This window comes from Phocoena sinus, chromosome 2 (assembly GCF_008692025.1).
Source record: "Phocoena sinus isolate mPhoSin1 chromosome 2, mPhoSin1.pri, whole genome shotgun sequence".
Lineage (NCBI taxonomy): Eukaryota > Metazoa > Chordata > Mammalia > Artiodactyla > Phocoenidae > Phocoena > Phocoena sinus.
Genome location: NC_045764.1, coordinates 152,204,073 through 152,229,803, shown reverse-complemented (window position 1 = coordinate 152,229,803; position 25,731 = coordinate 152,204,073). Strand labels below are relative to the sequence as shown.

At 47.3% G+C, this 25,731-nt stretch overlaps 1 protein-coding gene across 1 annotated transcript in view; it reads right to left on the bottom strand.

Moving 5' to 3' along the window:
• Window positions 1–25,731, bottom strand: part of LRRC74A (leucine rich repeat containing 74A) — a 42,771-nt gene that overhangs the window by 13,190 nt on the left and 3,850 nt on the right. The window contains exons 3-13 of the mRNA XM_032621751.1: window positions 24,700–24,872; window positions 22,353–22,460; window positions 21,245–21,341; window positions 16,688–16,737; window positions 16,256–16,337; window positions 12,505–12,590; window positions 11,943–12,137; window positions 8,554–8,649; window positions 5,886–6,032; window positions 1,618–1,725; window positions 635–717 (exon numbers count right to left, since the gene is read on the bottom strand). Of these exons, the coding sequence (XP_032477642.1) occupies window positions 635–717; window positions 1,618–1,725; window positions 5,886–6,032; window positions 8,554–8,649; window positions 11,943–12,137; window positions 12,505–12,590; window positions 16,256–16,337; window positions 16,688–16,737; window positions 21,245–21,341; window positions 22,353–22,460; window positions 24,700–24,872 (1,225 nt within the window). The remainder of the gene's footprint in view (window positions 1–634; window positions 718–1,617; window positions 1,726–5,885; window positions 6,033–8,553; window positions 8,650–11,942; window positions 12,138–12,504; window positions 12,591–16,255; window positions 16,338–16,687; window positions 16,738–21,244; window positions 21,342–22,352; window positions 22,461–24,699; window positions 24,873–25,731) is intronic.

Sequence of the window (25,731 nt, the reverse complement as noted above, 5' to 3'; positions counted from 1 at the left end):
GACTCCTTAGGGATTCCATGAGACGACAGGCCGCAGGGCCTTATGGACCAGCCTGCAGACCAGCAGGGTTCTGCAGCCTCGGCGAGGAGGAGTGGGTCCTGGGACCACGCAGACCGGGGTGCTAAAGCTTGGCGTGATACCAGTGCCCGTTGGGCGCTGTGAGAATTCAGGCACCCGTCTGGTGACTGGCGGAGCACCTGGCACGTGGTAAGGGCTCATGGATGTTGGTTGCTCTTATGACCATTATCATGGTCCTTTCCGAGCTCTTCAAGGAGTTCAGCCTAAGTCATAACCTGCCTGGTTGCCTAAACTCCAGCAGTGTTGAAAGACCTGCAGTTCCTCAGTGCACCGTGCTGGCCCACACTTCGGGCTTGGTACTTGCCGTCCTCTGTCCTCTTGTTTGTCTGTGACACCCCCTTCCCCCCAGTGATACCTCCTCTTTGGGCCACTGTGATACCTGTACACGCCCCCAACTGCCCCTCTCGCCACACCAGGGCCTAACCATTTGCTGTTTGCGTCACCTCCTATCTGCTACAGGGCGGCCCCAGGAGCCAGGGTGCCTTAGAGGGAACCGGGGGCCTGCCCAGGGCAGAAGCGTAGCCCAGATAGGGCCGGACGGCGGGGCTGGGCTGACCTGAAGTCCACCATATCTGTCTTCTCACCCAGCTTCTTTATCAGCTCCCTGACTTGGTACCGGTTTATGGGGACCTTGTTCTGCTGAGGAAGCATATAGAACATGCAAGGTCAATGGAGCTCTCTGCTCCCCCCAGACCTCTCCCGTCTCCCACACACACACACACACACACACACACCCACAATGCCTCACTGCCCTTGGGACCACGGCTGGGAACAGTTTCCTCAGTTCAGAAGAAACTGAACCCACACCATGCAGGGCAGGAATAAGCGTCCCCGCCCATGTCTGTGGGCCACTGCCCGGACTCCGGAGCCCCTCTTTTCTCTGGGGAGCAGTAGGGGTGAAGGAGATGGGGACCCAGCTGGAGTAGGCGGCGACTTTGCAGCATGGGAAGTTCGTCCTTACCTCCCTGCTACCGAGTCTGGCCGGCCCTCTTTACCACGGGCCTGGCACTGAGGGTCTTATCCCCCCACCTGGACTCCCATGAAGTCCTATTCTTGCAGGGCCTGTCCTTCCTAGGGCTGCCCTGGTGACAGACCTCTTCATGCTTGCATTTCAGGGGGCCCTCAGCACCTCCATCATACCCCACGTGTGAAGGTGTGGGATTTCAGGCAAGATGATAGGGCCAAAGGTGAAATACTGGGGTTTGGGGATGTGGTCCCTTCTCCCACTCCCTTTTAAAATCTGCCCAGTGGCCACATGCAATGGGAGAAAGACCTAGGAGATGAAGAATGTGTGTCTTCAGGCAGCATCTTGGGTCACCAGTGGCACCCGGACGTGCAGTACAGAGAATGACTTCAGCAGGCAGTGGAAGGAGGCCTTAGGTGTCCCTCTGGGTCTAGATAAAGCCGTGGATGAGTTGGCTTCTCACAGCCAATCCCCAGGAGCTCTTTGAGGTGCTCATGCTGTGTCCTGTCTGTCTCTCACACACACACCCCTGCGCGTGCACACATAGTGCCTGCGTCCACTAGGAATCCACACACCTGTATCATAGCTTTCCGGAACTCGCCCACAGGCATCGTCATCTTTCCACTAGGGTTCAAGCTCCTGAAGAAGTCCAGGACTGAGATTTTGTGTTGGTCTGCATAGCTCTGAGAGAAGCAGGAGACACCAGGAGCCTTGTAATATCTATACCAACTCCCCCCAACACCCGCCCCCCCCCCAGCTTCCCCCACCGCCCGCCCAGACCGAGGTCTGAGGTCAGGCAGAGCCACACGCCACGATGCTTCCGTGTCTGCCCCACCCGCACTGAGCAGGCTCTCCTCCCATTCCACGCTCCACAGACGGAAGGACTGGAGTCAACACTGCTGAGCGAACTGCGGGAACAGTTTGGAGGGAATAGGGCGGTGATCATGTTTACGTGTATTATTTAGTTTTGAAGTTGTCCTGCTCAGACTAGCAGAGATGGTGCTCTATGTACGTGGGTGGGCTGTTGTTAAGTCAGAGACCAAAAGACCGAACCGCAGCCAGGTAGTGGGACAGGCAGGACAGGCTCCCGGTGTTCACAGAATTCTCATCGTTTTATACGAATACTTATATGGAGACATACTGTGTTAGAGTATTTAAAAATAATATTTCACTGTTTTCAATTCAAAGATATTCCCTACTCACATTTTAAGGAAAGTATAGATTAATAGAAAGAAGAAAATTAAAAATAACCCATAAATCCAGCCCCACCATCCAGAGGTAGCACCTTGATGTATATTTTTTCATCTACCTGTCTGTCTGTCTATCTATATATCTACCTGTCTATCTATCTATCTATTAAACATAGTGTTTTATAAAGTGTACAGTATTAATATATTGTGAATTTTCCAATACTATTAAAATATTCTTTTGGGTCCTTTTTTAGTATCTTTTTGTTTCTTTTCCCTTCTGACTCTCGAAAGGCCATAGGCAAGGCCCAGCTTTCTCGAGAGATATTTCTGCAGACACCCTGCTCACAGAGGAAGTCCTTGGGGATCAGTCCCTGGTCCCTGCTCTCCTCTCCCCACACTTCCCTCTCTGGTGTGCGCTGCCTACACCAGCCCACCCCGGGGTGAATCCCACCTACGCTTCCAGTTCTGCATCCCCAGCAGCTGCTCGCAAGTCCATGCTGAACCCCACCGACACCTCAATCCTACACGTCTAAAGCAAACCTCAGTCAGCTGAATTCTGCAATCTGTTACTGAGTGCTGCGGCAGATACCATGGGCGGGCTCTCAACACCCACTCCGCTTCCTTCACAGCCCGCCTCTCTATAACACAGAGGCTGGAAAACTAAAAACCAGAATTCCCCAAGCCCCCTTGAAGCTACGGGTCAGAATGGGATGGGTTTCGCCAAGCCCTTGGGTGATGCATATGTGTGACCCTTGTGATCTGGAGAGAGCAGGCTGCCGGCAGCCATGGGGGTGCCTTCCGAATTCAGCGGGCAATCCCTGATTCGGCGGCTTCCTGACCTAGGCAGAAGCAGCAGTCGTCCTGGCTAGCCAGTTGGGGTGTCTGGGGAGCCATTTCTGGAATCTAAACGTAGAGTCTTTCTTCAGCCCTCCTAATGTCTCTGGGGTCTATCGCTGGTAATAGATTCCTCTTTGCTTAACCTAGCGGAGTGGATTCTGTGGGCAGCAACTAAGAGCCTTGATGGGCATAAGGGCCTGTTACTTTGGTAGGTGCTTTTGATAAGACCCAACATAGCTCCTGCCCTGGAGGAGTTCAGAGTCTTGTGGTGAAAGGGTGAAGGAGAGGGCTGCAGGAGCGTGTGGCAAGGGCATATACTCTTGACCAGGAAACCTGACAAGGGTTGCCCGAGGACGTGACACTCCGGTGCAGACCTAGAGAGTGAGGAGGAGTGAGTGAGACACAGAGGAAGGGTGTTTAGGCAGAGGGACTCAGAGTTAATGTTAAGAGAGAACTGATGCAAAAAGGAATGGGGAGGGACTTCCCTGGTGGCGCAGCGGTTAAGAATCCGCCTGCCGATGCAGGAGACACTTGTTCGAGCCCTGGTCCGGGAAGATCCCACGTGCCGCAGAGCAACTAAGCCCGTGCGCCACAACTACTGAGCCTGCACTCTAGAGCCCACGAGCCAAAACTACTGAGCCCACGTGCCACAGCTACTAAAGCCTGCACGCCAGAGCCCGTGCTCCACAACAAGGGAAGCCACCACAATGAGAAGCCCGCGCACTCCAAGGGAGAGTAGACCCCGCTCGCCGCAACTAGAGAAAGCCCGTGTGCAGCAACAAAGACACAATGCAGCCAAAAATAAATAAATAAATAAATTAAATTAAAAAAGAAAAAAAAAGGAATGGGGAGAAATCCAGTGGGGCTGAAATGTAGAGGAGGGTGGGAGGATGGGAGGGATGAGGCCAGAGCGGGAGGCGGGGCCAGGGGGCGGTCCCTTTTCCCCACAGGACTTCCCTACTGCTGGCAATGTTTCCACCGTTCTTTTAGTCCACTGGGCTTAAAAATTGGGGGTTATCTTTGGCTCTCTCCTCTCCCCACACACCTCCCTTCTCCCAACACACACACACACACACACACACACACACAACCACTCACCAAGTCCTGGAGATGCTCCATAAAGATATCTCCTACATCTGTACCTCCACTCTCACTGTCATTTTCAGCCAAGTTACCGTTCTAGATCTGGAATACTACAATAGTGTCCTCATTGGTTTTCCCAGTCTCATATTTACCCCCTCAGTTCATCTCCCTCCCCGTTGCCAGAAAAATTACCCCTCGGTCCTGCTGGATTTACATCCCAGCCTCTGCTCGACAACTCGCACTGGTTCCCTGCTCCCTGTGGACTCAGACCTCACTCTGAGCCTAAAATCCGGGGACAGCTGCATCCAGCTCTAGCCTCTCTTTGCAGCCTTGACTCCCAGGCTTCCCTGTGAGACCAGAGCCACACGGTCCGGTTCCCACGCCTCAGACACACTGCGAGCGACTCCCGCTCTGCTCCTTCGCTGGTTGGCATTCTCTTCCCTCCCTCTCTCTGTCGCTCACCTGCATCTTTTCCCCTTGTCAAGGCCCTTGCCCAGCCCCACCTCTGCCAGGAAGCATCCTTTTCTGTTTGTCTGCAGTGGCCTCTAGTTTGGATTGTATTTGCTACCTTTGTCACTTGTTTATTATTTATCATATGACACTTTCTATTAGAAATGACTGTATCTGTCCCATCTTCCCAACCCGATTGTCGGGCCCCCGAGGGGAAGGACTGTGGTTTACATTGTATGTATTGTTGAGGCTCTCCTCTGGGGTCCCTTTTCTACACTGTTTTAAAACAAGGAGCAAGCTCCCACTTTGCATCGGATAACCCCATTCCCACTCTTCTTGCAAAACAGGTTTCCCCTCAGTTCCATCATATTACTTGAAAAGATATAAAGATACTTGATACCACTTTGCCTTCTAGAACTTTTCATACAATGATAGTTTTCATGCCAGAGCTCTCCTCTTTGGTTCTGGAAACTAAGGCATAGAGCAGACCAACCAGGGGCAGGAAGCAGCCCCAGTGGCAAACACCATGAAGAACCGTGTTTACAGGGCACCTTCCCAGCTCCTGCTGCCTCAGGTGGTAATGGTCCTGCATCCAGCAGCAGGTGAGAGCTGGTGGTAGAAACACCAGGCCTGGGCAGTCACTGCTCTGTGAGGCTGTCTGACCAGAGGAGCTATAACATCCCTTCCAGCTCTAACATTCTCTGAGTTTTTATTTCCACTGTTTCATCCGCCTCCTGTGACTGTCAGACACAATCTAAGACTTGAGCCAGGGGCAAGGCGACCATGAGGTATAAAACACTTGAGGGCTCCTTGTTAGCTGAAGCCACCAGATAGCCATCCTGACCGCAGGGTCAGGACGTCGTGGCATCCTTACCAGCTATTGGAAAGAGCCTGCATGAATTGTGTGCTTCTTGCCTGCCAAGCATTGTTCTAAGTCATGTGTAGTATAGAGTTTAATCTTCACAGCAGCCCTGCTGGGGTGGGTACTATTATCATGCCCATTTTACAGGTGAAGAGACTGAAGTACAGAGCACTTCAGTCACTCGTCTTTGGTTGCAATGGAGGAGCCTGGCTGGTAGAAACCATCCTATTCCAAGGCCCTCCCACTTCAGCCAGTTCTCAGTCCTTCCTCTGGGAGCCGAAAGGAATATTCCACAGCTGAGATGTTCCTTGTCAGCGAGGACTGTGCAGACGCTCTGGGGGAGGAGAAACTCTAGGAAGCGGAACCAAAGGTCAGCTCTTTCCAGGGTCCCTGGGGGCTCTTAGAGGAAAGCAGGGCTCACCTGGATCAGTTTCACAGGGCTCGTCCACGTGAAGAGGTTTTTCTTGTTAGAGAGGCCTTGCACTGCTTTGTACATCACGTCCAGCTGGGGGTGGACGGCACACACCCCATCCAGTATTTTCACAAACTGCTCTGACACCAGCACATTCTGAAGCAGGGAGAGAGGGGAGCCGTCCGGGGGAGGGTACTGCCATCGTGCCACCTCCCAGACCAGCGGACTCTCCCAAGCAAAGTCAGCGTGTTGTCTTTTCTAGTTGGTTCTGCGGTGCTGCTGCTAGACTGGGACGGTTCACCGCTTTTAGAGCTTGCGGTTTGACCTGTAAGTTTCCCACGTGTTTTGATCAGATGTCCTTGTTGGGTGCTGATGGCCTGTCACATACTGTCAACTCACTCTGCTCTCAGAAGGTGAGCAATGAGCATTAGTGTCTGTGTGTGACAGATGAGACACAGCTGTGGGGTTACGAGACTGGTCCCCAAACAAAGGCCCTGAAAAGCCCATTTCTACACCAGTGTTGGTCTTCAGAGCAGGTGCCGTGGCAGAGAGCATCCCTCATTCCAACCATCCCGTCACGGCTCAGAACGCACTGGGAACGCCCCCCTGTGAAAGTGGCCTCTGAGCCGGGTTGGAGGCTGCAGGAGAACATGTGGTCTGTGAAACGGTGTTTGATCAAACCTGGCCTCCCTCAGTGTGATCGACCTGCTTCATTCCTCAGATGTGGTTCTCAGTATCTTTTGTCATTTCAAAGAATTAGATCCATGCTTAAGGGCTGAAGACTTACTCCCTCCCCTTTAGAGACATTCTAGAGAAAGTTCTAGAAACATCTACAATGAAGGGATTCCAACACCACTTAGAGTTACGGCGGCATCGTTGATAAAAGGGAAGGAAAAGTCCAATCGAGACCTATTTGTTCTGGAAGGCTGGTGGAGTGGCAGTGAGATCCCAGCTCATGGGTTTATATGCCATCTTGGGGCCTAAACAGCACCATTTCTAACGTTTCCTCAGACAGGCAGTGCTGGGGTTCATACCTTCCAACCTGCACTGTGTGTGTGTGGGGGGGGGGGGGCGGGCGGGCGGGGGAGGAGCCAAATGCTAACAAACTGGGACCTGTGGTTGAGATTCAGAGGCAGCTTTACGGGGTGCAGGTCACAGCTGTAGGATGAAGGTGGAGAGAGAGGGCCTCTGAAGAGGAAGACCCATGAGCGCAGGAAGGAGCCTGGGGTGGGGAGGAAGGGGCGAGGGAACAAAGTGAAAAGAAAAGCAGGTATTGTTTTATAATTGGTGGCAATTTTTACTTATTATTCAGTTCCAAAAAGCTTGGGTTTCAAATTCAAAACATCATCACTGATAGAATTGTAAGGTATTAAAATCTTAACAAAACATCACATTTGTGTGGCATTAAACAAATGTAAAAGGACTTTAACACTGTATCTTTACAGAACTCTAGAATAGGAGGCAGAAGCTCTGTGTTTACTCCTTGCTATGTTTCTCACTTGCTGTGTGATCCTGGGCAAGTGACCTAACCTCTCTGTTTCAGTTTCCTTACATGTAAAATGGGAAAATGAGGAAATGTACTTGCTATGGGTTGAATTGTATCCCCCACAAAAAAAAGTGTTGAAATCCTAACCTCCAGTACCTGTGAATGTGACCTTATTGGGAAATAGGGTCTTGGCGGGTGATCAAGTTAAAATGAGGTCATTAGGGTGGGCCCTAATCTGATATGACTGGTGTCCTTATAAAAAAGTGAACACTGGGATATGGAGAGAGACACGCCCATGGGGAGAAGCCACTGAGGCTGAAGATAAGAGATTAGGGTGATATTTTTACAAGCCAAGGGACAGCAAAGATTGCCAGCAAATTACCAGAAGCTAGGAGAGAAGCAGGAATAGATTCTTCCTCACAGCCCTCTGGAGGAACCAACCCTACCAACACCTTGATTGTGGACTCCTAGCCTCCAGAACTGTGAGACAATAAATTTCAGCCACTTGGTTTGTGTACTTTGCCATGGCAGCCCTAGGTCATGGATACACTCTACCTACCTCCCAGGGTAGGACTAAATGAACTGGTGTCTATAAAATGACTTTGGGGCTAAAAAAAAGAGTATAGAATAGTAGACAAGTATAGGATATTGTTGGCACCAGCTCCCACCTCTAGGATGATTCCGGCGAGAGTAGCTGGCAGAGCGGAGTCACCTCCTCAGGCTTCCCTCCTCCATCAAGGTTTTTTTACACTCAAATACTACTCTGAGTAGGCTGAGTCATGAAATGAAAACACAGGTCTGCACATGTTTTAATACTCAGAGTCTAAAAATCCTGTGATTCTGGAAGCATTCTAAGGCCCAAAGCCATCCATCGACAAAGCTGACGGTAGACAAGTCTGTTCTGGGGGTCCCCCTGCCTTTGCTTCTGGTGTTCCTCCTCTCTGCCCTCAGGCCCACTGTTGGGGGTGCAGGTCCTGGGTTCCCAGGATCTGGTAAATACTTTCACACCATGATGTTTTTGACCGAATGGCTACTTCTACGGAAAGGACCTCTGGAAGGGGCAGAGTTGTACTCTAAAAGGAGTAGCCTTTTCATGGAGCAGTTCTGTGAGGGCCCTGAGGGCTAGAGCTGGCACAGTGGCCATGGTAACTGGTTTGCTCCCAAGTACAAGCAAACAATTTGATCACTTACGGAAATGTCAATGTCCTCCATCTTGGATTTGGGGTTCCTCTTGATGGACAGGATAAGTAACACAGCCGCATCCATACTTAGAGGGTTCAGGTAAAGCTGTGGGAGGAAGGGCGAGGCAGAAGGAGGCAGAGATGAGGACAGGAGAGCCTGGCTCAGAGCATGGTTTCCATTTCCTCCAATCAAATCTCAATCCCTGTCTTCCTCCCAGACTTCTCTGTAAGCACCCATCTCCCTGTCTATTTGTCATCCATTCACTTGTCCATCTCACTGCTCATCCATCCATCCATCCAACCATCCAACAAACATCCATGTGCCAGTCACTGGGTTAAGCGCTGAGGGATGCACAGGCAAACATGACAAGATCTCTGCCCTCAGGTAGCTTACACTCTAGAGGGGGACACAGGCAAACAAGCAAATGACATCTGAAGTGCGATGATGGCAATGACAGAGGTACCTACTGGTACCGTAGAAAACAAGGAAAGGGGCATCCAGTATGGTGGAGGGGACACTTGAGCTAAGCTTTGCAGGACTAATGGGGATTAGCTAGGGATGAAGAAGGCAGACAGGACCAGAGGAGGGAATAAGGTGCAACAAAGAAGACAAGGGGGGCTTCCCTGGTGGCACAGTGGTTGAGAGTCCGCCTGCCGATGCAGGGGACACGGGTTTGTGCCCCGGTCCTGGAAGATCCCACATGCCGCGGAGCGGCTGGGCCCGTGAGCCATGGCCACTGAGCCTGCGCGTCCGGAGCCTGTGCTCCACAACGGGAGAGGCCACAACAGTGAGAGACCTGCGTACCGCAGAAAAAAAAATGAAAAGAAGACAAGGGAAGGCAAGTACAAAGGTGCAGAGGTGTGTGGGGAAAAGTAAACGTTTCATGATCAGGTGCAGAGAGCGTGAGGCTACAGAGCTGTGATGGGTCAGATTGCACAGGACCTTGGGGGCTTAGCTAAGTACTCAGGGCTTTATCTCAACAGTACTGTGAGCCACTGCAGCGTGGTATGGAGGTTAACAGCAGGGCGCACGGAGCCCCTTGGCTCTGCTTACTAGTTTTCTGGTCTTGTGTTAGTTCCCTGACTACTGTGTACCTATCGCCTAGGGCTGCACAGAGGAGTCAATGCATAACTTCAGGTAAAGCATTCGAAAGAGTGCATGGTACGTAGTTAGCAGCCAATGAATGTTACTTATTATTATTGAAGGCTTTCAGCTGATGGTTTCCTAATGAGGCTGACCAAAACTCTACGTCAGGGGGTTCCCAGGCTCTTTCAGTACTCCAGTGAGAAAAGACAGCCTGGAGCCCTGCCCTCATAGGGCTTAGCATCTAGAATCTTTGGTTTGACTCACGTGCGGGGGGAATTCCTTATTTTTCCAAGATTAAGAAAAGGAGGGCTGGGGCTGGCTGTGGAGAGCAACAGATGATCCCTGTGGCAAAACTGATGTGGCCTCCACATACGACCAAACTAAAAGGTATATTTTAAGCTTTTTTCTTTCACTTTTAAAACAATTTTAAAAATTAAAATAAAATATTTGGTCATCGTAGAAAAAATTTAAAAAGCAGTAGAAAAAAATGTTAAAATTGCTTATATCCCACTAACCGGAGAAAATCCTTTGCCATTTCGCTGAGGTAGCATTTTAGTCTTAAAATTCAGATTCTCTGAACTTTCCCTGGCTTCGTTGACCACCGACCGAGGCTCAGTCCTTTGCAGGCTGGGTCAGTCTCTCTTCTCTGAGTTACACTTGGTGCCCCTCCAGCCAGGCCGGCCTCTGAGCTCCCCTGGTCACTAGACGGCCACCTGGTCTGGTCTGCAGTCACCACGCTCCGTCCACAGGTTGGAATCTGACTCCCTGTTGTCACCTCAGCAGCTCTAAGGTGGCTGTCCTCTCAAATGGTGGTTCACCTTCACTGATTCCTAACTCCCATTCTTCTTCTACCAGCACCCCCATGTCCTCGGTCCCCCCGAGTCATCTCCACATCTTGCGGGAGTTGGAGCTGCAGTGGAAAGCCAGGTAGAGCTGGCATCCCTCTGCCTCTTGCTAGCTGCACGGGCTGACAAGTCAAGTCACACAGCCTCAGTCTTCTCATCTGACAAGTGGGGCTACTGGAGCCCGCTTGGTAGGGCTGGGCCATGAAGAAGGAGGCAAATCACTTGATATGGAACCTGGCTTGTGGTAGGAGTCCCAGAAAGGGGACCTATTAATAGAAGTCCTCATCTTACATCAGTTCTCAACTTCCCGTGAACTTCTCTGTTATAAATTAGCATCTGTGAGCAAATTGATTTAAAATGAAATATGTATTCATTCTTTCACTTAATAAATATTCAATGGGCATCTACTTTATGCCCAGGACTCTGCTAGGTACGGGGGATATAGTAATGGGCAAAGCCAAACACGTCTTTGTCCTCAGGAAACTTTCGAACTAGTGGTGACAGACAGTCAAATAGTCACTCAAATGGGAGTATAAGGAAAAACTCCATTGAGTTCTGCGTGAAGGGGCAAACAGGAGCTGAGTGATCCTGCAGGGTCCCTGGGGAATTGCTGCTCCAGCTGTGCGCTGAGGCAGACCAGCAATTGAGGCCAGTGGAGGGAGCACTGCAGGCCCTGTGGGAACGGAGATGAAAAAAGACCCTGAGGCCATGGCTGGAGTGCGGGGGAGAGTGGGGGGTAAACTGAGGCTGGAGAAGCACACAGGGTGAGAGAACGGGATTTGAGCAACGGAGGCCATGGTGGGGGGGGCCTAAGTGGGAGGAGAGTAGGTGTGGGTGGGGATGGGAGCCAGATTTACGCTCAGAATTCGTACTCTGGCCGCAGTGTGGAGAAAACCTGGAGGAGCGAATTCCCTGGTGGTCCAGTGGTTAGGACTCAGCGCTTTCACTGCCAGGGCCGGGGTTCAATCCCTGATCTGGGAACTAAGATCCCGCAGGCCTCTCAGCAAAGAAAAACAAAGAAACTGGAGGAGACCGAGATGCGAGCAAAGAAGACCCTACCCTGTGCCAGGGGAGAGCAGAGGGTGACACTGGGTTTACAGCAGAGAGACAGCCAAGAACGTACGCACATATGAAGCACAAGGTAGATTTTCTCTCCAGCAACATCCAGCCCCATCGTCCTGCTGCCCCCACGCCAATACGCACAGACACACACGTGCATGAACACACATGGACACACGGACACATACACAGATGCACACACATGGAAGCATGGACACACGTGAATGCATGGACACATACATACACTGATGCACACATACATGGGTGCAGAGACACACAGATGCACAGGTATACGCACATGGATGCACACACATGGAAGCACGGACACACACGAATGCACGGACACACACACGCACACACACAAATGCAGGCACAAGATGTCCCGTTCCCAGCTCGGGTGAAGACTACCTTCAGAACTTTGAGGCTTTCATTCAACTCCAATCCTTTGCTGATTTTGGACAGCCCTTCATTGTTGATGTTGTTGCTGCTGAGGTCTAGGTAGGCCAGGGAGTTGTTGAGTCTGAGGACCTCCCCTAAGGCTGCAGCCCCCTCGTTCCCAAAGCTGTTCATGGAGAGATCCAGTTTCTTCAGGGACACGTTAGCCTGCAGGGAGAAGGGAGAACAGCAGCGGCATGAAGACTGCATGCAACTCATCCAGCCAACGGGCCCCAATTTTTGTCCCCTGCTGTCATCCAGACAGGGTGCTCAGTGGTTCCCAGGAGGGAGATCAGCCAGGTCTTTCCAGATCCCTCCCAGCTGGGCTCAGAGTCTCCAGTACTCTTGAGGCTCATTCCCTTTGGGCTGAGGTCATTCCCTACCCCCTAGTTAAACTGTCGCCTTGAAGTACCCCCAAAGATGCCAACTAGGTTTCAGCAGGGTGAATTTACCCATGGGGAAGGGTTCAAGGTGGCTGACTCAAGGGCTTGGCCGTCCTCACCGGGGCTCAACACACCACTCCCGGAGGGCTTACCCGGAGACCGCTGCACAAGGCCACCACTCCCTGGATGTAGAGGTGGTTCCAGCTCAGGTCCAGCGACTGGAGCCCCACGTTGAGGGCTGTGGGAGGGAAGGAGTCATCTCAGCGTCCACCACACCCCAGAGAACCCAGTCTCAGGGTTGGCAGAGGTCCATCACATTGGGGATAAGGATCGCTCAATCCTCATGCAAAGCAAAACACAGAGGTAATAATTCGTCAGTTATTCATTTAAACACAAAATTCTAAGATGGTTCCCAAGGCTGGCAGCAACGTAGTAAAATACTCATACATTGCAGGTGGCAAGCAAATGGTGTACTCTATTTGGCAAAAACTATCTGGTCACAGACATTTTCCTGTTAAAATCTGTTTACTCTATCTCACAGCAATATCACCCCTGAGACTCTTCCTAAGGAGACAGTACAGGATTTAAGAAGAGCGACATGCTTGTAGATGTTTTCCCTGGCATCACTTATAAAAGTAAGGTTTGTGACTCACAGGGGAAGGGTAAAGCATAACATAAATATCCATCTGGTGGAAAATTAAACAACCATTAAAACAGATGGAGAGAGCACGGCAAACCTTGTATTTACATAGGGACACTATGATGGGCATGGCGTGTGGTACCGTGCGATGTCTTTTTCATGGAGACCTATGGGAGCAGTGGAGGCCTCAGAATTTCCATCCAAGAGAGCTTTAGGGATACAACCAGGTGGAAGTGTGGAGGCATCAGGCTTGTCTAGAAGTTGGGTTTGCACAGAAATTGCACATTTTTTTAACTTAAAGATGCTTTTGCTCATGTGCTACATAGGGCTGGGAAAGCATCCTATTTAAACACTTCATCATTGTTATTTTTATCTGGGGAGGGTGGATGTGCCGAGGACACCATTGGAAGGAGAGACTAAAGTGCTCTTGAAGGATTACTGAGTGGGAGGAATCGCCTTCAGGCCCAGGAAAAATGTGTTATTCTGTTTTATTTATTTATTTTATTATTTTTTTAAAAAATCTTTTGCTGCATTGGGTTTTCGTTGTTGAAAGCGGGCTTTTCTCTAGTTGCAGCGAGCGGGGGCTACTCTTCGTTGCCGCGCGTGGGCTTCTCATTGCGGTGGCTTCTCTTGTTGCAGAGCATGGGCTCTAGGCACACGGGCTTCAGTAGTTGTGGCTCGCGGGCTCTAGAGCTCAGGCTCAGTAGCTGTGGCGCACGGGCTTAGTTACTCCGCGGCATGTGGGATCTTCCTGGACCAGGGCTCGAACCTGTGTCCCCTGCATTGGCAGGCGGATTCTTAACCACTGCACCACCAGGGAAGCCCCTGTTTTATTTTTTATGGACAGAACACTCTGTACTGATCATGTCTTTCTCATGTCAACCACCAGGACAGACTTTCAGGAAAGTGCACAATACCTTCTATTATATTGAGAACAGACTTTTGTCCTGCCTTCATTCTCTCCCTGCCTGTCTCCCTCATCCTATTTTCATTTTTCTCTCTTCTTCTGTGTCAAGTCCCTCACTGAAGTTAAACCTTTTTTTTTTTAAGATTTTTTTTGATGTGGACCATTTTTAAAGTCTTTATTGAATTTGTTACAATATTGCTTCTGTTTTGTGTTTTGCTTTTTTGGCCACGAGGCATGCGGGATCCTAGCTCCCCGACCAGGGATCGAACCTGCCCCCCTTGCATTGGAAGGCAAAGTCTTAACCACGGGACCATCAGGGAAGTCCCTTAAGTTAAACCTTGCAAGCCTGCCTCTCTTAAATGGCCACAAAATTAAAATTTTAATTCTGTTCTCAACACTTACTAGCTTTGTGACCTTAAACAGGTTACTTATCCCTCCCGTACTTCTGTTTTCTTATTTATAAAATAGAGATGTTAACCTGTACAAGGTTTTTTTTGTGAGGATTGATGTAAAAAGCCTAGTATGATGCCTGTCACATAGTAATCATCTTATATTCGGTAGCTTTAATAATAATAAAGATTCTTTTAAAAACTGCATATAGGGCTTCCCTGGTGGCGCAGTGGTTGAGAGTCCGCCTGCCGATGCAGGAGACGTGGGTTCGCGCCCCGGTCCGGGAAGATCCCACATGCCGCGGAGCGGCTGGGCCCGTGAGTCATGGCCGCTGAGCCCGCGCGTCCGGAACCTGTGCTCCGCAACGGGAGAGGCCACAACAGTGAGAGGTCCACGTATCGCAAAAAAAAAAAAAAAAAGCCCTCCACGGCCAAAAAGGAAAACTCGACTCCTAACTCCTGCCCCCCGCCCCCATACTGTTACTCCTTGAGTTTTTCCCTCTAAGTAAATGACACCTGCCTCTAACCAGTGACTGAAACAAAAGAGTCGTGAGGCTACCTCTCTCTTCCCTCCTCCTTCACATCAGCAAGTCCTTTCGGCTTTACTTGCAAAGTATATTCTGAATCCAACCACTGCTCAGGCACTACCTCCTCCCTGAGCTCACGCTGTTGTCCTGTTTAGCCTGGACCCCCACACCAGCCTCCTGACCAGCCTCCCTCTTCCATTCCTGTCCTCGTCAGCTGCGGGCTTCACACAGCACATCTGCCCCTGCACGCCGTACCGTTTCGCCCCACGCTCACATCCTCCACGACTCCTCGTCGTGCGCCGCGTGGATCCCAGGCTCCTTGCGTTCCATGGCTCCCGCGGCCCGACGTCAGGGGCTGCAGGCAACAACCTCTTCTCCTTGCATCCTCCTCCCCTGTCCCCTCTGCTCCAGCCACACTGGCCCCCCAGTTCCTCAGACAGGACGCGCTCTATTCTTTCTGCCTGGAGCCCTGTGTGTCCAGACCCTAGCACGGCTCTTTCTTCTTTGATATTCAGGCTTCAACAAAGAGCCACCCTCCCTGTGGGGCTTCCCTCACCACTCCATCTAGATTAGCGTCCCACCCCCACTGCTAGGAGTCCTTTCCTTTTCTACTCATTCCCCCCAGGAATGAGCATTTAGGTTTCTTTCTTTTATAACACTTTTGCAGTGAAACCTCCGCAGACATCTCTCGCTGTGTATGTGTGAGAGCGTCTCTGAGACACGTATAGAGGGGAACTGTGTCATAGAAAATATATACATTTTTGACGTTAGTAAACACTGTCAAATTGTTCTCCAAAGTGCCTTTACCTAGTAGACTTGTGAGTGTTCCTATTTCTTGCTTGTATTAGCCCTTGATGTTCTCTGACGGGAAAATTTTACAGCTCTGCTAGATGACAAGGGAGATCTTTTTGTTGTTTTATTTTTCATGTTTCTAAACATGGGCACTTGGCTTTCTTTGGTCACTGTCCATATGCTTTCATTGGGAGTATTTATCACTGCCTAATGGAGCTATAGGATCTTTTATCAATATTCTGAAGAGTAATCTTCTATATGATACAAATGCTGCACATTTCTACTCCTTAACTATTGCTTGTTTTCTATCATTGCCCCACAATGTCTTTTATCACAAGCAAGTTTTAAACTTACCGTTGTCAAATATATGAATCGTTTCTGTTACAGTTTCTGCCCATTTCTGTTTAATTATCCGTAGTCTCCCTGAAGTCAGCAAGTTACTTCACTCTACCTTCTTCTAATCATTTTAAAGTTTACTTCCCACATTCAGGTGTCTGCTCCATTCAAAGTGTACTTCGGGTGTGGTTTACATCACTTTTTATAATCAGAACGTTCAATAACAATAAGAAACTGGAGATGCAGCTCTGACAAGCTGTCATACCCCATGTCCCTCTCCTTTGCTGGTTCCTCCCTCTGCGGAAGACTCACCCAGCATCTGCCCCAGGTACTCTCCTGCCTTATCAGAGAATTGGTTGTGACTGAGATCCAGCGACTTAATTCTGTAATTGGTCTAGAGAAAGAAACAGTGCAGAGAGAGGTAATTTTTGTCTTCTTTGTGACTGCAAATACCTCTCTTAGAACAGTGTGGGCCCCCATATGCCAAAAATTAAGTAGACTAGTGTTCTTAGACTGAGGACAATTTCTTGTTCATTTCCTGCTGAACTGTGGATGACTGCTGTGAGAATTTAGCACCATCCAAACAGTCCTACCACTTGCTGAGGTTTTTGATAGGATTGACGGAGTCTAAATACTCACCATCTCCCTAAATCAGGCAAGTAGCCTCACCTCCCTGTGCTCAGAGCCACCCATCTCCCGGGGCATCTCTCACGTGGCTGGCTGCACCCACCCCTTGCTTCTTACCGATAGGGCTTGGCAAAACAGCTCTGCGGCTTCTTCCTTGAAGTTATTTCCTGTAGTGAAGGGGGGCATTAGCAATGTTCTCCAGACTAAGGCTCCCTTACTCTCCATATCCTAGCCCTGCTAGTCTCTTGCCTTTGGAGCAATCAGACGTAGAAAAGGTGGCAAGTACTTAAAGCAAATGTTTGGGCATAGGCGAACACAGGGGAAAAAAGGCAACCAGTTACCATCTCTTTAACAGTCCTTCCCTTCTCTCTCTGCCATGACTGTCCAGGGAGTTCCAGGGGTTGGTACACCATACCCTGTGCATCCATTGACAGCGTCAACCCCTAGCCTAACGCCTAAAATGTGTAACATTATAAAAATGCTAATCCAAGTCTGAGCAGCAGGGTTGGGACTAGAGGGATGAATGAGGCACTTGAAAATCTCAGTAATCACGATGGGTAATATCTTAATATTTTAAAATCCAAATCAATGCAAAAACATCTATGATGAACCAAATTTTAAAGAAAAGCAGGATCTGACCCTGTACTTGTACGGCCAGGCCTCACTCACCTCACCCCAATCTGTCCCTGTTGGATCCTGTTTCTTATTTAAAGTGCTGATTTTTTTTTCATCATGGATTTGTTTTTGCATTAATCTTCACTTTCAAAAATGTTGCATTATGATATTATTTACTTGGTTACTGAGTTTTTTTGGTGCCCCTTAAGTTTTGCGGCTGAGGTGAGTGCCTCCCTTATCTTACCCTAGCCCAAGATTGCTAAGCAAAAACATTGGTGATTTCCAGAGAATAAATGACACAAACCCTTACCCCCAAATTTCTCCTTTGAAACCTTAATAAGCTCTATGCCTCTAGCACCTAAAAAGTGCTTGGCACATAACAGGTGCTCAGTAAATCCTTACTGAATGAATGAACAAATGAATGAACTCACTGAAACACAAGTACTTCTTTGGCTGTTTCTGGTACCAGTGCAATAGAATGAGATAATAGTCTAGTCAATGTATAAAATTAGGCAATCTATTATTCAAATTGTTGTGTTTATACCATTGGTTACCAACAGTGCATTGGCTGTCAGAAATCATTTGGGAAGCTTGATAAAACACAGATTCTTAGATCCCTCTCCCTAAAGATTCTGATTCAGCAGCCTGGGATAGGGCTGGGAAATTTGTAGTTTTGCAAAGAGCTTTCTGTATTAATATTATATTAGCGGTCTTAGCTAATATAACCAGAAACCTCTCTAGGAGCTATAAATATTGGAAAGAAGAGACGAAAACTTCCATTGTTTGCAGACATGATCACTTACCTAAATAATCCAAGAAAATTAACAAAATGTTAGAACTAGTAAGATAATTCAATCAAGTGACTGGTAATAGGCTCAGTGTACACAAATTAATAGCTCTCAAACATACCAATAATAAGTATTGATAATTAGAAAACGTGATAGAAAAACATTCTATTCTCATAAGAATAAAATGGTAAAAGACCTACACATAAAGCTAATATGAAATATGCATGACTTATAATGAAGTAAAACTATAAAATTTATTGAAGAACATAAAAAAGACCTGAAGAAACCATGTTCTTAAATGAAGGTATTCAATACTTTAAATATGTCAATTCTTTCCTGAATTTACCTAGAATATTAAATATAACCCCAACCAAAATCCCAGTAAGTTTTCTTTTTAATGGAACTTGACAAAATGATTCTAAAATTCAACTGGAGGAGAAACCACACAAGAATAGCCAAGATTACTTTGAAAAAGGTCAGACTTTGTCCACTCAAACATAAAATATATTATAGCATATCATATAATTATAAAACTAATATATTGAATATTACATACTTGAAATATCATTTTAATTACAACTAATTATTATATTATATAGCATATTATAATTTTAACATTCTAAGCATACTAAAACAGTACAGTGTTGGCATAGAAACAGATTAATGAGGTGGGATAGAGACTCTAGAAAGGAACTTATATTTATATGGGAATTTAATAGATGATGACATTCAAATTAGTTAATGGTAGATTATTCAACTAATGATGCTAGGGCACCTGGCTGTGAGTTTTGGAAATAGAATGTTTGACTCCTACCTAATGCCATAAACAAAAAGAAGTTCTAGGTATATTGAAGGTCTACGTGGAAAAAAACAAAATTACAAAAATATTTGAAGAAAGTAAATATTTTTAAATCTGAAGTAGGAAACCATTTTTTAAGCGAGACTACAAAAATTAAATCCATAAAAGAAAAGACTGATGAACTTGACAACAGTAAGTATACAAACTTTCATGTAAGAAAACACCAAGAAGCTAGCCATATGTAACATTCAAGTATGAGTATCTGTAGTATATAAAGAGTGCCTAACACTTAAGAATACAAACAACCCCATATAACAATCGGCCATTTCTTAGAAGAAGAAATTAAAATGAAAATAAGCATCTGAAAAGATGTTCTATTTCAATAGTAATGTGGGACTGTAATAAAGATAATAATAGTGGTGAACAGTTATTGAATACTTGCGTCCTATATACTGTTCTAGGTGACTCAGATTTTAATTAACGTAATCCTCACAATCACTGCCTGAGATAGGTAATATAATTGTCCCTAGTTTATAAATGAGAAAAGTGAGTCACAGAAGGGTTAAATAAATTGTCTAGTGTCAAAGCTGGGATCTGAACCCAAGTACTGTGACTTCAACACACTTAACTGACTGGTTCACAAACAGCTTGGTAATAACCCTTCTGGTGGAGATATAGGGGAAACAGACATTCCACTGGTGGAATTATAACCTGGTATAGTCTTCTTAAGGGAAATTTGGAAATTAATTTTTAACTTCACTAAAACGGGTATACCTTATATTGAATAATTCTGCTCCGGGGTGTCTGTAGAAATACTAGAACATGTGCTCAAAAGATGCATGGATAAGAAAATACTTTAAAAGTTATCTGGAAGATTGAAAAACTAGAAATGACCTAAATGCACTCCCCTTCAAAAGGAGGATATTACATAAATTATGCTATAATCATACCATGAAAAACTACCCAGGAGTTCAAAACAATGAGATAAATCTATCGTTTCTGCCATAGAAAGAAATCCAAGATATATTTAAAGGGGAAAAAAGGAAAATTGGAGAATAATCTGTAGTATAATTTATATTAAAAAATACATAACCTCTGTTTCTGTATTTTCTCTCTGGATACTTTTAAGATCTTTTTATCTTACGTGCTTTTACTATGATATACTCAGGTGTGGATTTCTTTTTACTTTACTGTACTTAGGACTCACTAGGATTCCTGTATCTGAGAATTCATCAGTTCAGGAAACATGTCTGCTATTATTTGCTCATATATTGTTGTTCGCTTCTTCTGGACCGCCTATTAGCTATATTGAGTCTATTCATTCCTTTATATTTTTATCTTTTATATTCTCTATATCTTTATCTTTCTACCTTTGATCTATTTTCCAGGTCACTAATTTTATTCACTGTATCTAATTTGCTGTTGAATTTATCCATTGAGTCTTTAATTTCAATAATTATATATTTTTCATTTGTAGAAGTTTTATTTTGGGGGGATCTATTAAAAACAGTGATTTGTTCTTGTATGTTTTATGTTCTTAATCGTATCAAACTTGATTTAGAGTTGGGTGCAAGATATCTATTTATTAGAAGTTTCAGTTAATTGATAGTCCTCTTGTGCAGTTTGATGGACACATTTTATGGTCACTCAATTTACAGTCTATATAGGATAACGTTATTTCCTGAAGTTCTCGAGGATCCCATGCTATTACTTGTTGGGTCTGACAGCTCTCATGGTGTTTCCTTGTTTTGCAGTTTTGGACTGTGAGCCCATCTTTAGCGGAGCTTTATCTGTGGGAATCCCCAACAGCCTGGAGCCTGTCAGAGGTTTATGTTTGTTTCTGTTGGGTGCCCCAAGGTATTACCAACATAGGACCACTTTGCATGTTCATTTCCTGCCATAGGGATTCCAGGACCCTGCAGATAGTATAAATGCAAACCATAAACCTGAGTGAGGGCAGGTCTGTGGGTAATAGAGTTCTCAAGTGACTTTTTTTTTTCTGTGAGCGAGACTGATAATAAGCTAATTTAAAATTAGTTATACTACAGGGGGTCAGGTAGTAATAAGTGCTGTTAAGAAAACCAGGAAGAGAAACAGATTAGAGAGTGATGGTGACGGGAAGGTGCTGCTTTGATAGGTCAGAGAAGTCCCCTTAAGGAGATGACCTGTGAGCGGAGGCAGGAATGAAGGGGGAGCGGGAGCTGTGCAGGTATCTGGGGTAGAGACTTTCCAGCAGAGGTGGGAATATTGCAAAGTGAATCAGAAGTCATTTGTCCAGGACAGCCGTGAAGCCAGTGTGGTTGTGGAGAGGGAACGAGAATGGTTGGAAGAATCTAGCAGGGTGTAGACACTGTTCTGGTCTCTGACATCAGCAGCACCTGGTCTGGCTCAGTTAGACCCTGGATCTCTCTGCTCTGACCCTTCTCTCCATTACATTCCCGATGTCCTCCCCACCCTCCTTCATAGGCTCACCTGAAAGCTGCAGAGTAAAGAGCGAAGAGGTGTTATTCTGGAGGAACTCAGAGAGGATTCTGGCCCCCTCCAAACCAAGATCATTGTCGGAAATATTCTAAAAGGCAAGAGAACACTTCAGTATGTGACAATCCCACCAAAGGGCCCTCATTAACAAATGATGGGGGTGGGGGCTTACTTGAGGCCTACTCTGAGGGAGTAGAGGTGGGGTGGGGAGAGCAGGGCTGGGGTGAAAGGATGGGAAGGGTTAGGGTGGTGCAAAGGGGAAGAGGAGGAGGAGAGGAACCCTGGCTTTTCTGATGTTTCACCGTGAAGCTCTCAGGCTGATCTCAGTTCTCTGAAGTTGACCTCAGTGACTCCCCACCTCCCCAATTTAGCCCTGGTATTTCAGATAAGCACATTGTATTATTATTATTTTTGAAACCTAAGACAACTTTATTTAGAGGGTTTGGCATGAAACAATTGAAAAATGAATTTAGAGTAAGCAATCATTGTAATTCCCTTCATTGGTTCACGAGCATGAATCACGTGCTCAGAAGTCGTAGGGGTATAAACAGACATGGTCCTTTCAGGTGAGTGGGAGGGACTTTATATAAGCCAGCCATTATCATCTTAATTGTCTTTCCCCTTCTTTTTTTAATTTTTAGAACTGTGGTAAAATAGACGTAACACAGCATTTACCATCCTAACCGTTTTTAAGTGTACAATTCAGTGGGCTGAAGTACGTTCACGTTGTCTTGCAACCATCATCAGCATCTGTCTCCAGGCAACACTGCATTTTATGAGATTATTTCATGGCTTTATTTTCTTTAAGAAAGTTTACATTAAGGCAACTCTAAAGTAAGTTTGTTCATTTAGGGGCTTACGAGATCCAGATGGAAATGGTTTCTCAGGGTTTCCTACGGCCACAGGGAACACAGTGCCCCTGGCCAGGCTCTCATGTGCGGAACCTCCTCTGAGAAGTTGCTTCCAGGGGAGGGGAGGCCCCAGACTGATTGCAGAAAGCCTGGAGGCTGGCCTGGGCTCGGGCAGGGGACGCTGGCTTCTCTGGAGTGGGTTCTGAGACTCTAAGCATGGTTGTAGGAACTGGTAGAACAGGGCACAGTACCATCTCCTGCAGGTAGTAGTTTTCCTGTAGCATCTCCACCAGGCTCAAGATGCCCTCCTCCGTGATACAATTGTCTGCCAGCTCCAGCTTGAGAACAGTCGTGTTGGACTTCAGCCACCACAAGGGGAGGGGGAGAGAGACAGAGGTGGTTGGTGACCTAGTCCGTTCCCTGCCCTTGCCCAGAGCCCATCACCCCTCTCGAATATCCCAGCCACGTGAGAGGGTACAGAGAGGCGGGCTAGCGATTCTGGAGGAGTGGCTAGGAACAGGAGAATAGTGCAGGGGACAAGCCATCCCAGTGAGTTTTGCTAGGATGACATGCTTATTCTGGGCACCTCCTTCCCCAAAAGGGGTACCAAGGGGGATTTAGAAAAGGGACATTAAAATAAAGTCCTGAAAAAGATGAGGCACAAGGGTGAGCTGAACAGATTTTAACTATTTAGCTTTAAGGAGAGAGGCCTGTGACCTACTCCAAGTTTAAGGAGAATGTGCTATTATTTAAGAAGGGTATTTAAGCATAATGCCTTTACTGTGCCTGATTCCTTCAGAGGCCTTGCTTCTAGTTTAGGCTTAAGGGTTGTCTGGTACTCTCTGATAGTCAGGATGTTGCCTCAAGGCTGTTTAGAAGGAGCTGGAACTTAAATCTTAAATAAATATCTACATCCAAGTTAGTCTGCATTCCCACAGGGAGCAAGACAGGTGAAAATGACTGGCATTGCAGCATGAGGGACTGGGGTTAGCTCTAACCAGAACTTTTGTCCTTCCCTTCCCCACCATTCCCCGTGCAGAAAGGCACAGAGGACAGACATGTCTTTGAATTTGAGCGGTTTTCAGAGCACACAAAGCAGTGAGAGAAGTAGCTCTCGTTTCAGGCAAAGGGAAAGTGTGATACTGTGAATTACTGCAAGGCAGAATGGCCCCCCAGGGCCTTCATGAAGTGTCTTCTGGCCTCCGCTCTCTTGCGGGGGTGGGAAAATTCAGTCGTGCTCAAAGGCAAGCGAGATGTCTCAGGGGGCCCCCCCAGTCTAGGTGTCATTTAGCAGAAATGGGGGCTGAAGGACCACTTTCAGAGTCATCCAGGGGACCAGCACAGTATGTGGTGTAGCAGATGGCCTGATCACCAAATCCATTCACATTCATTTCACACGGGTGAGTATCTGTCACCCTCTGTGCTAACTGCCGAGGAAACAGGGATGAACAGAGACCATTCCTCCTCTCGAGGGGCTCATAGCCCACCAAGTCCAACGGCATGGAGATAGGTGGAGGAGGGACAGACCCAAAGAAATATGAAAATGATCCCTCCTATCGGAATACTCTTCCTCTAAGCCAGGGAAACACAACATGTGAGAAGTTAAACAGTACCAAAGATAAAAGTTCAGTCCATCGGAATGTCACAATGATTGTCAAAGGGATGATACAAAGAATCAGAGAAGAAAAACTCCCCCTAAACAGAAACTGCTGTTACTGAGAGTCAAGTGGCCCAAGTCCTGAGTGGATTTTATTATTATTTCCATGAAGCTCATGAGGTAATGGTGAATTCCTAACACTTCATTAATCAGTCTTTCAACGCTCCATAAATTTCAAGATGGCTTTGTTCTTTCTCTGCCCTTCCCTCCCTTCCCTCCCCCTCCCCAGAGAGCAGCACAATCTCACGTCATGTGATTTCTTAATGGGCACGCGCTAAGTGCAAATGCAGTTGTGGTTCCAAAAATGGGTGTTCTTTTTTAAAATCAAAATTTTCCTTTACTGTCCTAAGTGAACAGTGTTGTGCTGACATACACCTGTTACATTTTCTGTTTTCCTGGGATGGAGTCAGTTTTGTATATAATCAATTATAATTATAGAAAGCTATGATGAGTTCAAGGACAAGTCTTATCATTCAAGCCAAGCCGGGAGAGAACATTCTTCCTGTGGGAAAACATGATCCACTCTACAGTGTGGTCTTGAAGATTTACATAACGTACTGCAAAAGGCAGACCTCAAATGGAATGGCTCAGTAGGTGAGCTTTGGAATTGAGATCTGGTTGACATTTTGCGTTGTGTTCTCACATTAGCCCAAGCCCAGACCAGTTGCTTCTCCAGGGCCCACAGGCTGGTGCTTTTGCTTTCTGAATAGGAAACAGCATAGACTTCCAAGGCCCAGGTCTCTAGCAGCCTCCTTCCCAGGAGCTAATGGGCATCCATGCCTGTTGGGGAAAGCAACTGGTAGTCATGCAGAGTCTAGGGCAAGGTGGGCACAGAGGTTGCAATGCAGGGTCCCAAGGTGGGGCTCTCTGACTCTTGGGCCTACCACCCTGTCAAGTCCCCACTTCCGCCAGCCTTCACGTGCCCGCACTGGTATGCTCACCACCAGGGCTATAGCAATGGCCTTGGTACCCCTGGGGCCCAGTCCATAGTGGTTGAGGTTCACATAGGACTCCTCCATGTTCCGGATGAAGTAGGAGACGGGCACTACACCGACAAGTCTGCAGGCCTCCAGGTACAGCTCCCTTTGTCTGGTGGTGAAAAATTTCTCCGTATCTGCAGAAAAAGATGCAAGTGGATGAAGCAGAGTTTCTCTTCTACCTTTGCCTTATCTCCCTGTTAACCCAGACCACATTCGATTCTGACTGGTGTCCCCTCTTGTCTGAGGCTCTTTCCCTATGGGTGTATGTTCCAGCTCCAACTGGAAAGTCAGCCAGGGGTGGGAGACCCTAAATCCAGAAAGCCCCACATGGACATCTCCCTTTGGGTAAGAGAGAAGGCCCCTGGTTTTAGGCTCCATGCTACCTAGGAGAAACAATATGCTCCGTCCCCACCTCCCCAGGTTGACTGCATCTAGTGACTGAGCAAAAGGGTGTGTGAGTGCATCCTTGCCCACCTCAGGACAGCTTTGAAAGGCCAACCAGACAAAAAGCTGGTGATTGGTGATGGCTGAGGGAGTCTCCATTGCAGTTTTAGTTTCACTACCACTGTAAAAATGTGAGCCACAAAGAGTTTTACTAAAGATGTAGAGAAGTACCAACTAGAAAAAGCCCAAGTAGGACACAGTGGGCTTCTGAAGGTGGCAGATCAGTGCAAGATGGAGAGACCCCCAAATCCATTGGAAACAAACTTGCATTTGAGTGGGTTTGCTTCTTTCAAAGACTTGCATGTCATTTTTCCTCACAAAAAGGACTGTCATTCCTACTTTACCAATGAACAGAGCTAGCCCCAAATCACACACAGCTGATAAGTGCTTAAACCAGCGAACAGAATGGGGGCTGCTCTTCTCCATTCTAACCTCTTGGGGGCTTTTGTTCCTTGGGCTTTAGACCATCCTGACTCGTGATCGGTGGGCAGAGGGCCTCCCTGGGTTCTGGATGCCCCACAGCCCTGTCCTCATTAAGCAAGCTCTGTT